Genomic DNA, 13,445 nt, shown 5'->3' with positions numbered 1-13,445 from the left:
TAATTTTTATGCATGGCAATGGGCGATCGCGTCAAAAAACGCAAGTGGAGAAGCTCTTTTAACGAGAGGATATTCGTCGAATGGACTGGTCCGCCCGATCCTCCACGTGAAATCCAATCGAGCACACTGTGGATGCGTTGGGAAGACGTACTGCAACGCGTCCATGTGCACCAACGTCCATCCAGCAATTGTCAATAGCGCTGGTGGAATAATGGAACGCACTACCACAAAAACTCCTTACAAACCAAGTGGCCAGAGCTTGGGGGCACGTTCCAGAGCTAGCATTACCGACCGTGGTGATCTCACACACTACTAACACCCATGTCGCACCTTTCGAAATGTCCAGCGGGCCGCGATGAATCGCGTTGACTTAAGTGTAATTATTGTCTTCGAATAAAAGTGTAATTTGTACTCGTCTCACTGCGTATTTCTTTTAGTTACATTGTGTACTGTTCTGTACTGCAGCTGTTCTTTCTATGTGTGCTTCAAGTTTCATCGAGCTATAGTATCTGGCAGTGAGGCATCGTGCGAATGCTACTTTCCTCTTTAAAGATTTGCACATCAGTGATAACAAAGGCAATACTAACTCATTCACTTCTGGTTATGAACACTAGAGATGTAAAATTTAGAATTGAGTTCCACTGACTGTAAGAGATGAAATGCTGAGTGTTTCAATTAATTGTACTTCATGTTACCAATGGATTGCGATCGAGTAGGGAAATGTGTTGTTCCTTCCGTCTCTTTTCAGACATTCACCTCTACGCAGCCCTGTAATAAAGATTTGATATAATTTCTTACTCCATTTATAAATGAGGGCATTCATTTTTTAGGTGCTCCAGTGTTTTCCTAAAATTACGAACAATACTCCGGAAAACTTAGGATTTTCCGTATTTGGAAACTTATTCCAAGGTGGAACATGGTCATGAACCTATGAACAAATATTCGATTTAAATTTAAAGGTGTTACATTATTACTCAACTGCAAACAAATAAACAATAAGTAGACTCAAATTAAGCAGAAGTATGATCAAAAACCAGTTAAAAATATATTCTGAAGTAGAAGCTATTGGAAACTAACAAAAATTTTCATTTTAGAAACTCGTATATTTGCTAAGACATAACAGAAACTCTGTTAATATGCAAGTATCACATATTCCATGGTAAAAGGCCTCCTGCTGGTTAAAGGTACGAAATGGTGCAGGACCGACCAGGTATGGCTGAAGTGTCCACATTTTAAGTAATAAATCTGAACATTAATAGCCCCTTATCCCCCCCCCCCCTATAAAAATTTGTTCATGAGGAATTAAAAATACATTCCAAATATAATATGAATACATGGCGTCTGTTCCTTCAGACATGTCCGAAAGAACAAACGTCATGTGGAATCCACATATTATGTTAATACATATTATGTAAATGGAAGGTGGCCGGGGGAGAAGGAAAGGAAACGGAAGGAACTGATGATATCGGCTGCAGCTGGACTTTATAAGGAATCGGCGACGACGAGTGAAAATTTGTGCTGGACCGGGACTTGAACACGGGATCTTCTGCTTATTAGGCAGTTGTGTTTCTCTAATTTTTATTTAATTTTATTTTTTATTTTTGTTCGAACCTCGGACCTCTGTCCTTCGCAGGAAAGGGCTCTACCCAGTTTCCTTTCTGTTTCTTTAAGGTGGTAAAAAATCTGGTGTTCAGTTTCAGACTGGTACAGACACAGTGAGCAGCGGTCGAAACCTAATGCCATTCCTTTCCCATCCCGGAACGCCCCATCCACTGCACCATCCTGACACGATGTTTAACGCAAATGCACGGAATATCTCGACACGATCACCAATCGACTCAACGTCCCACCTAGCGCTACCTGTTAGGAGTCACTGTCCTTGTCCTCCACGCTTGCTAATTTTAGGTTCCCTCCGGATGTCAAACGATATTGCACAACCACGCTGAAGGGTGTGGATTGATTCACCATAGAGAAAGATCAGTTATACGATTGCGTGATGTCTGTTCTTTCAGACAATTCTTCAAAAAATTCCAATACAGCTGATATCGTCAGTTCCTTCCCTTTCCTTTCATTTTCCCCCCTGTCTGAAAGAACAGACACTATGGATTCATGTAACTGATTCGCGTGGATGAGCAATGGATGCACAACCTTCACTGTAAATGCACAATACCGTTCGACTTCCGGCGGGAATCTAAAAATTAGCGATAATGGAAGACATAAACAGGGACTGCGGGTAGGTGGCGCTAGCTGGTAGCGTGGCTCGGCCGGTGATTGCGCCGATATTGTCCGTGCATTTTCGGGATACTGTCCAGATGGCGCAGTGGTTAACGCAGTTGCCTAATACGTAGAAGATTCTGGGTTCGAGTCCCGGCCCGGTACATATTTTCACTTCTCACCCAGGCAAAAACTCACGAATCAACTGTTAACATCAGGTCCTTCTCTTTCCTTTTCTTTGTCCGCCCTCCATCTTCCGTTTAGATACTACCTCAAAGAGCTTTAACGTACTATATAGAACTTACATGTGTAAAACGCCGAACTATTTACAAATGCTGCACTAAACAAAATAACAAAAAGTACATAAACTGACGGAAACTCCTTGTTGCGGCCTCTAGTGTGCTTTCCTTCATGTGATTCTAAAATTAGTGATTAGTGTTAAGCACCGACCAAATAAAAGTGTTGTGATCCTAGATACATTGACCTCTAGGTACAGAACTTTCCCCTAATTAGCTTTCGTTCAGATTTTATTCTTTACTTTTGTTTCTGAAAATACCTGACACATTAAAACCGTATCAGACCGAGACTCCATCCCAGAAACTTGCTATTGCTGCTATGTGATCCATCCACACATTTTGCCAGTGCTTGATTATTATTTTTTGAAACTCACAAAAGCTCTTCTTTTATTTCATTTCGGCAATATCAAGAAGTACTCGTACTTCAAATGCCTTGTAACATTCAGTTTATAAACCTGTGTTGACATTGCGACAGGAATGATACGTCACCTCAAGCCGCAAGTGTTTTTACAGTTTTTCATGAAATGCACTAGTCGGTCGAGACCGGCTACGACAGTCTGAAATTCTTTTGTGATTGTTGCTGCAAGAAAATAAAGGAAATCTATTAGTCGGCCACACAATATCCACTGGCAATATTATTTTTCCACTGAAGCTCTCTTTCATACTTTGCCGGATTTGCGTTCTAGGAATAAATTAATTTGTCTACAAAGCTGAAAGTACTTTACAGATTAAAAGTGCGCCCGCCACCTGAAAAGCTACTACAAAATCTTGCCGTCTTTACTGCTCCACCTCATCCTTCCTTCCTAGAGATGTAAGCCGGCAGGGAACGGAGGAGAGCTTCTATGAAATTTGGAAAACAGGGAGGAGGAACTGCTACTACAGAAGCTACTAGCGCGCCTTACTAGTCGTTCCACAATAGCTCAGTCAATAACGTTGCAAGCTAAAAGCAGGGTTCTGGGTTCGGATCCAGGTCCTACATACAATTTCAAACTAGCCCTCACTCCGCTGGAAAGTGATTCAGTGTACCTTTGCCTTGCTGTGTTAAACGATGACGAGGATCTAAGTGCAGCTCCGTCCTCCAGTTCGCGTACATGCTGGGTTACAATAGAGCACCATCCCGACAGTTAGGCCTGATGATAATACAGCTTACAAGTTTCGTCTCAACGCTCACATGAACACTATTGACAAAACTGTGGTGCCACTGAACTTGCAGGTAAATCTTCCAGGAAGTCGGAGTAGCTGCAATAGTCCACTAAGGTGGATACAGTAACAGAAGTCATAACAATATTATACATGCTTGTCACAACACCTACCTGGAACAGAACAATTCCATTAGTCGTGGGATTACGTACCCGGGTATGACCTCCCCTCTCCTGTTGGGGTAGAGTTCCGGATGCTGCCCATAACGCAGGTAAACTTCCAGCTGCTGCTCGGCACGTGAGTCAAAGCTGAAGTAGGTCTGGTCCGTGAAGTTGTCCGCGTGGAACACCACCTTGACGAAGCTCGTCTCAGAAATGAACGTCTGTGGTTGTTCCGTCTCACCGCAAAACACTCCTGGATCCTTCCGGTTGCTTACGTCAGTTTTGGCGTTGCCATCCACAATCTGTCACACAACCATGAACACACCGATGTTAGTAACATGCAGCTAACCTTAAATTTCAGCTATAAGCACAGTTTGAAGCAGTAAGTGTATCAAAAAGAACGCAAGCCTGAATATGACTTCTAACATGTGGTAAGATGAATAATAAGTGCACTTGAAAACAATTTGTCATTTTTTCCTGGACAGTGGGACGTACTTAAATATTCCGTATTTACTTTCGCTAACATTAACCAGTACTGAACAATGTTCTTCAGTTGCATCGCATCCTGCAGTACAATTATGACTGCAAATTGTTGGCAAAGTGTTGTTATCGGTATAATAAATATTAACACCACCGAAGAAAGAGGAAATTCAGTCGAGTCGGTTTTTCGTGGGAAAGGAAGGAAGTATAGGAGCTATACTGTATATTCCACCCAATGCCTGAGATGATAGTTAACGAGCTGCATTGAATCGTGTGTATACAGGGTGGTCAGAACATGTGTGAAATGCTTGTAGGGATGTTACAGGGCAGGTTGTATTAAGACATAAATGTTAAGAAAAAAATTCGATACGTTGCGCCGTTTCCGGGTTATTTAGCATTGAAGTTAGCCAATCAGATCGTCGCGAGCGTAAATTCAAGTTTCAGCTAACGAGACGCAGCACTCGTTGGGCAACACCGCCCCTAGCAGGCCGCTTGAATGTGAGCGCGCCCCGATTGGCTAAATTCTACGCTAAATTACTCGGAAACGGAGCAACGTATCGAATTTTTTTCATAACATTTATGTCTCAGTACAACCAGCCCTGTAACATCCCTACAATCATTTAACACATTTTCTGACCACCCTGTATATTCCTCGTAGTCATTAATAAAGTCGAGTAACGGTACGAGCATGGAATGAATTCTTGTGATGAAAATTCCTACGGAGATTTATGACCCAATTCCAAAATAAGAAAGAAAACTACGACATGGCAAACAACTGGCGACTAGGTGAATACGCATGGAATATAGAGTAGGTTTAAAGAAAGATTGGGTAGGAACATGACCTTGCGATATTGAAATGAACCATCCCTATATTCTCCTTGTGAAATTTAGAGATACCACGGGGAACCATAACTCGCGTGCCCAGATGTATTTGAACCATCGTCTCTCCGATTGCGAGTCCAGGGTCCAGTGTCTTTTCCATGACCAATTCATATCATTATTTGAAAAAAGCGTTATAAATATCAAGCATGTAACGATATTCGCAAATTAATGTATGATGTGAATGTAAAACTTCTCGTTTCACACCATTACGACAAATCGTGCAAAATGATCCAGGGAACACGAAACTAGCTATCTAACTACCACTGTAATACCTCGTCGAGCGAGTTTTTTTTTTTGCTCATCAGTCTACTGACTGGTTTGATGCGGCACGCCACGAATTCCTTTCCTGTGCTAATAACCTCTTCATCTCAGAGTAGCACTTGCAACCGACGTCCTCAATTATTTGCTTGACGTATTCCAATCTCTGTCATCCTCTACAGTTTATGCCCTCTACAGCTCCCTCCAGTACCATTAGTACCATGGAAGTCAATTCCTCATGTCTTAGCAGATGTCCTATCATCCTGTCCCTTCTCCTTATCAGTGCTTTCCACATATTCCTTTCCTCTCTGATTCTGCGTAGAACCTCCTCATTCCTTATCCTATCAGTCCACCTAATCTTCAACATTCGTCTATAGCACCACATCTCAAATGCTTCGATTCTCTTCTGTTCCGGTTTTCCCACAGTCCATGTTTCACTACCATACAATGCTGTACTCCAGACATACATCCTCTGAAATTTCTTCCTCAAATTAAGGCCGGTATTTGATATTAGTAGACTTCTCTTGGCCAGAAATGCCTTTTTTGCCATAGCGAGTCTGCTTTTGATGTCCTCCTTGCTCCGTCCATCATTGGTTATTTTACTGTCTAGGTAGCAGAATTCCTTAACTTCATTGACTTCGTGACCATCAATCCTGATGTTAAGTTTCTCGCTGTTCTCATTTCTACTACTTCTCATTACCTTCGTCTTTCTCCGATTTACTCTCAAACCATACGGTGTACTCATTAGACTGTTCATTCCGTTCAGCAGATCATTTAATTCTTCTTCACTTTCACTCAGGATAGCAATGTCATCAGCGAATCGTATCATTGATATCCTTTCACCTTGTATTTTAATTCCACTCCTGAACCTTTCTTTTATTTCCATCATTGCTTCCTCGATGTACAGATTGAAGAGTAGGGGCGAAAGGCTACAGCCTTGTCTTACACCCATCTTAATACGAGCATTTCGTTCTTGATCGTCCACTCTTATTATTCCCTCTTGGTTGTTGTACGTATTGTACATATGACCCGTCTCTCCCTATAGCTTACCCCTACTTTTTTCAGAATCTCGAACAGCTTGCACCATTTTATATTGTCGAACGCTTTTTCCAGGTCGACAAATCCTATGAAAGTGTCTTGATTTTTCTTTAGCCTTGCTTCCATTATTAGCCGTAACGTCAGAATTGCCTCTCTCGTCCCTTTACTTTTCCTAAAGCCAAACTGATCGTCACCTAGTGCTTTCTCAATTTTCTTTTCCATTCTTCGGTACATTATTCTTGTGAGCAGCTTCGATGCATGAGCTGTTAAGCTGATTGTGCGATAATTCTCGCTCATGTCAGCTCTTGCCGTCTTCGGCATTGTGTGGATGATACTTTTCCGAAAGTCAGATGGTATGTCGCCAGTCTCATATATTCTACACACCAACGTGAATAGTCGTTTTGTTGCCACTTCCCCCAATGATTTTAGAAATTGTGATGGAATGTTATCTATCCCTTCTGACTTATTTGACCGTAAGTCCTCCAAAGCTCTTTTAAATTCCGATTCCAATACTGGATTCCCTATCTCATCTAAATCGACTCCTGTTTCTTCTTCTATCACATCAGACAAATCTTCACCCTCATAGAAGCTTTCAATGTATTCTTTCCACCTATCTGCTCTCTCCTCTGCATTTAACAGTGGAATTCTCGTTGCACTCTTAATGTTACCACCGTTGCTTTTAATGTCACCAAAGGTTGTTTTGACATTCCTGTATGCTGAGTCTGTCCTTCCGACAATCATATCTTTTTCGATGTCTTCACATTTTTCCTGCAGCCTTATCGTCTTAGCTTCCCTGCACTTCCTGTTTATTTCATTCCTCAGCGATTTGTATTTCTGTATTCCTGATTTTCCCGGAACATGTTTGTACTTCCTCCTTTCGTCAATCAAGTGAATTATTTCTTCTGTTACCCATGGTTTCTTCGCAGCTACCTTCTTTGTACCTATGTTTTCCTTCCCAACTTCTGTGATGGCCCTTTTTAGAGATGTCCATTCCTCTTCCACTGTAGTGCCTACTGCGCTATTCCTTATTGCTGTATCTACAGCGTTAGAGAACTTCAAATGTATCTAGTCATTCCTTAGTACTTTCGTATCCCACTTCTTTGCGTATTGATTCTTCCTGACTAATGTCTTGAACTTCAGCCTACTCTTCATCACTACTATATTGTGATCTGAGTCTATATCTGCTCCTGGGTACGCCTTACAGTCCAGTATCTGATTTCGGAATCTCTGTCTGAGCATGATGTAATCTAATTGAAATCTTCCCGTATCTCCCGGCCTTTTCCAAGTATACCTCCTCCTCTTGTAATTCTTGAACAGGGTATTCGCTATTACTAGCTGAAACTTGTTACAGAACTCAATTAGTCTTTCTCCTCTTTCATTCCTTGTCCCAAGCCCATATTCTCCTGTAACCTTTTCTTCTACTCCTTCCCCTACAACTGCATTCCAGTCGCCCATGACTATTAGATTTTCGTCCCCCTTTACATACTGCATTACCCTTTCAATATCCTCATACACTTTCTCTATCTGTTCATCTTCAGCTTGCGACGTCGGCATGTATACCTGAACTATCGTTGTCGGTGTTGGTCTGCTGTCAATTCTGATTAGAACAACCCGGTCACTGAACTGTTCACAGTAACACACCCTCTGCCCTACCTTCCTATTCATAACGAGTCCTACACCTGTTATACCATTTTCTGCTGCTGTTGATATTACCCGATACTCATCTGACCAGAAATCCTTGTCTCCTTCCACTTCACTTCACTGACCCCTGCTATATCTAGATTGAGCCTTTGCATTTCCATTTTCAGATTTTCTAGTTTCCCTACCACGTTCAAGCTTCTGACATTCCACGCCCCGACTCGTAGAACGTTATCCCTTCGTTGATTATTCAATCTTTTTCTCATGGTAACCTCCCCCTTGGCAGTCCCCTCCCGGAGATCCGAATAGGGGACTATTCCGGAATCTTTTGCCAATGGAGAGATCATCACTTCTTCAATTACAGGCCACATGTCCTGTGGACACACGTTACGTGTCTTTAATGCAGTGGTTTCCATTGCCTTCGGCATCCTCATGTCGTTGATCATTGCTGATTCTTCCGCCTTTAGGGGCCATTTCCCACCCCTAAGACAAGAGAGTGCGCTGAACCTCTATCCGCTCCTCCGGCCTCTTTGACAAGGCCGTTGGCAGAATGAGGCTGACTTCTTATGCCGGAAGTCTTCGGCCGCCAATGCTGATTACTTATCAAAATTTAGGCAGTGGCGGGGAACGAACCCGGGACCGAAGACGTTTTGATTATGAATCAAAGACGCTACCCCTAGACCATGGGTACCTAACGATCCCGTAAGAGGTCTTAATTCGTAACCATGCTTCTCGTTGTATGATTTACAGGAACTATGCATTACGACATTTTCATTTCCAAACGTGTCTTTCATAGTTAGATCGACAGCTTTTTAAAAAAATGAGAAAAAAACCTGTATGCCTTCCGATACGCTACTACTAATGGTTGAAATACACTGACGGAAAAACAAATCGCATCTCCAAGAAGGAGTTGTACGACATAAACGAAAACCAGCGGTCATGTTGCTACATCGGAAAGATGATGTCTATTCAAATTTCACGCCAGTACCATTAAAGTGGCGTTAGTAGCGCCACTATGAGGCTGCAAATTGATTTACTTTAAATACACACTGCAACAATCGTGAGAGTAAGCTACGTTTCAGACTAGACCTGGTGAGTTGGTATTAGTATACAGTGCTTCTTAGGCGATGAAGACGCCGTTATCAACACCTCTCTATGAGTTGTATAGCAGGGCTACGAATACCTCGATCTTCCTTCTGCAATACTGCGATGCTGCAGAAAGACTTGGCAGGAATGTGGCCACTGTGCACGGTTGTTGGCAGCGGTGGTCATGAGGCTATACGGTTGCAAGAAGACCAGGCTCCGGAAATTCACGTAGCGCTACCGAGAGGGAAGACCATCGTTTTTGGAGTGGGGCTCTCGCGCATTGTACTGCATCTGTTGCAGCAATTTGAGCAGCGTTAGCAGCAAAGTGACACAACGAACTATTGCAAACTTGTTACTTCAAGGACAGCTGTAATTAGCGTCCCACTGACAACAAACCATCGCCATTTGCGACTTCAGTGGTGTCAAACAAGAGCTCACTGGAGGTGGTTCTGCCTCGGTGCCAGGATGGCCGTGGGACGATCAGAAGGATGCTAGTTGAGGGGCTACAACCAACCTGTTTGCGTGCTAGACACATGTTGTTATGGTCTTTGGTGCGATTTCGCATGGCACCAAGAGCATTCTCTGGTCACCCCACACACTCTGACTGTAAGCCTCTACGTCAATGAAGTGATTCAACCTGTTGTGCTGCCATTCACGAACAGCATTTCAGGGGGTGTTTTCGAACAGGATAACTCTCACCCACGTACCGCTGTTGTAACCCAGAGAGCCGACTTGATGCGTATCCAATCGAGCACATACGGGAGATCATGGGACGATAACTGCAGCATCAGTCACAAACAGCGTTAACCGTTCCTCTATTGACCGACCAAGTCCAACAAGAATGGAACACCGTGTCACAAACTAACATGCGGCACCTGTACAACCCAATGCATGCACTTTGCATGTTTGGATTTAACATTCTGACGCTTAAACTGGTTATTAATATACCAGCGTTTCACATTTGCAAGGAATATTCAAATGTTGGCCTGCCCAGCACGTTTTACAAATCTCTTACCCACTGAGAATAACTGTTCATATGTTTCCGACAGACTGACATGCCAGCATTTGTCAGTTTCGATTATTGATTCACTCTGGCATAGTGTTGAAGCAATATGGATTGACATAACCGTATCTGTCATCCACGCTCAGTTCAGTTCGATACCCAGACAGGTTAGAGCCATTTCCTCCTCAAACGGCTCAAATGGCTCTGAGCACTATGAAACTCAACATCTGAGGTCATCAGTCCCCTAGAACTTAGAACTACTTAAACCTAACTAACCTAAGGACATCACACACACCCATGCCCGAGGCAGGATTCGAACCTGCAACAGTAGCGGTCCCGCGGTTCCAGACTGTAGCGCCTAGAACCGCTCGGCCACCTCGGCCGGCGCCATTCCTCCGCTGTAAGTGGTAGCTCAATGCACTATATTTCACACTCTTTGCACCCCATATCACCATAAAATTTAATCACGAATTCTGTGTACCACACTATAAATTCATTCATTTGTTACACTTCCTTTCTGTAGCTGCAGTTTTAATCGCTAGCACTGTAGAAGCGGCGACCATAAATTTTCCGTTCAGAGATCGTACAGGAGTCGTGAGAATTGAGACAATTATCCACACCGACGCACCAGTTTGAAGATACACGTTTGGCAAAACACCGTTACCTGCTACGTAAGTTTGCAAATTCCTGCTTCAAATCCTCGCTAATGTCGACACTTCTAGGCCTTTCTTAAGGGACTAAAGAAGTGATAATCATGAGAAAGATCCGAACTGTAGCGCGAGATCTCGAGCATACAAATGTCGAATGTCCAGCCTCCCGGAGCGGCTGGCGCCGTGTGTCTAATCGTTAACAGCACTGAACTGGGCACACCAATCCAAAACAGTGGTTTTCGGCAAAAATACTGCCCATTACACTTTCTTTAATTCTCCAATGGTGTCTACTGGTGTTTGTCCATGGAAAGAATACAAGCACGTTGGTCCTCTCTGGACACTTTTGCTAAAAAAGTCACCGTATTTTACTCTTCCGCATTTACTGCAGGCATCTCGAAGAGAGCAGATAACAGGTGCTAACATACCCAAATAGGAATCGTGCCACGTTGGATGTTAAGGTTATAAGTGCCGATATTTCTACTGATGACTGAGAGCAGTGTACTGAACAAAATTGCATCAGAATTTACTTCAATATCAGACTAATAACTACAGCTATTCCGAGTAGGATGTTTTAGGTTGGTTAGTACATCAAACCACGACCCACAAGCAAGCCATTAATGGTTTAAAAGTGGATTCAAACCAGTCTTGACTGCAAAATATATATTTTATGGTAAACAATTTCTGTCGGTTAGTGAAGAACAAGAAACTAAACTGGGTAGGTCACAATCTAAGAAGATATTGCCTTCTAGTAGAGGCAATCGAAAATTTCGTTCCGAGAAACTGAAAAAAGGGCAGAAGAAGGTTCCAAATGCTAGATGGTGTCAGCAGGCCACAAGGAGGGCACCAAAGAATGAAGAGGAACGCAGAAGACAGAGAAGCATGGAGGGCTATGCAGTTAAAACCTGGCACAAGGCATACTACCCAGTTATGATGTATTAAAAAATTAGAAACCCGCCTCGATTGCGTAGAAAGCACCTAGTGTTAACCTAAGTTTCGGCGTCGATAACTACATCTTCTTCAGAACAATAAAACCCACAAGTGCCTAAGAAGACCTTTCTCAATGATTAAAAGAACACCATGGCTATACATTTATAAACGAATAAAAGGGAAAACACAAACAGTACATGTGTACAAAGACTAAACCACTACATAACTTAATGGTGTAACCTCCACCAGACACCGGCCATGTTCGATGGGCCATGACCCGCCATAAACTGCATTATGATGTGACCACCTTCAGACTATTTATACCATGATAGATGGTGACGGTAAGTAGAGCAGGTATCTTGGTTCCACAAACGTCGACTGCTCTGAGGCACAATATCTGCTTCGTTCACTGCCAGCGTCTGTCATCCTAGGACAAATGATCAGAAGACGGTCACAATACGACCTAAATCAGTTGCCATTGAAAATAAATATTTTATTGCGATCCACGCTGCTTTTTAGTTCATTTTTAAAGTCTTTAGTTAGACCACTGATTTTCTGCTCGAGAGATGTTTTCAAAATTTATCAAGCCATTAATGTTCATTCTGCTCCGAGCAGCACTTTGAGGTATTGAGATGTGGACGCGAGGGTGCTGAACGGGTAGTCTGCTCCACGGCGCAAGTACTACAGTGCACATGACAACAGGATTCATATGAATGGCTTATTTCGAGAGTGGTACAAGTCCATTACCTCCACTTTTCTGCCTAGAATGCTTCTGAAATTAATGATCCAAACAAACAGAAAGAGAGGTTCATCTCTAGCAAAAAGCCATATGCTAGAATATTTCTAGTATCTCAACTGCAGATTTTTCAGCGCTCATTTAACTTCAGGACTCTGTATCTCACAATGAACAAAATGGGACTAGTACCACTATTGAAATAAGCCCTTCATAATGTGTGATGTGTTTGTGGGAACATTGTTAAACGAAGAGAAAAAAAAACACTTAACGCACTGAAGTGAGTCCATATATTAGCCAATCAACTGTACCTATATCCCGTATGCGAAAGACGCGTCAAAAACATAGTACAAGTGCTTGAGCACCGCACCTAACTGCAAGGTCTCAGCTCACAGCACTGCGGCCGGCTCTTGCGGCCAGCTGTTGGCTGGTAGCGGCAGCGGCAGCGGCGCGCGCGGTGACTGTGATTCATTTGTGGAAGACGGGAAGCCAGCTGGGCGCACAGCGTTAATTATCGAGAGCGCGCCGCGGACAATGGCGCCGGCAGACAACACTGCGGGCTCGCGGCTCCTGGTGCGCACGTGCGCTGCGCAACTACGCCGCGCCGAGCTGCCAGCCGTCTATTAGAGAGCCCTTAATTGAATTATGAATTGGGCTGTCCCTAAATGGAGCTTCCGTCGTTGTGAGTTGGCAGCCAAAAGGAGCTGCACTATTCACAACCACCTGACTAATATCACCTTCCTCTCTTTTTTTGCCTTCCTTTTCTCGACGCAGTTCTGCATCGGCAAATATTCACTGCTCTCGAATGCAACGAACATTTTCCAACAATTTAGTGTTCTTCCTTTCATCTACAGTCGGCACAGTACCAAACTACGTCGTTAGCTATTCTCTTTCATACTGGTCATTTGTGAGCACGTATCGAGAACTTTAGCAGGACTA

The 13,445-nt window shown here is 43.2% G+C and overlaps 1 protein-coding gene across 1 annotated transcript in view; it reads right to left on the bottom strand.

The window, feature by feature from the left end:
- The window catches only part of LOC124775432 (cubilin-like), a 187,658-nt gene that overhangs the window by 97,363 nt on the left and 76,850 nt on the right, over positions 1-13,445 (bottom strand). Inside the window, exon 3 of the mRNA XM_047250265.1 lies at positions 3,863-4,113. Within this exon, the coding sequence (XP_047106221.1) occupies positions 3,863-4,113 (251 nt within the window). The remainder of the gene's footprint in view (positions 1-3,862; positions 4,114-13,445) is intronic.

This window comes from Schistocerca piceifrons, chromosome 2 (assembly GCF_021461385.2).
Source record: "Schistocerca piceifrons isolate TAMUIC-IGC-003096 chromosome 2, iqSchPice1.1, whole genome shotgun sequence".
In the NCBI taxonomy this organism is placed as follows: domain Eukaryota; kingdom Metazoa; phylum Arthropoda; class Insecta; order Orthoptera; family Acrididae; genus Schistocerca; species Schistocerca piceifrons.
This window is presented reverse-complemented; position numbering and strand designations above follow the sequence as displayed.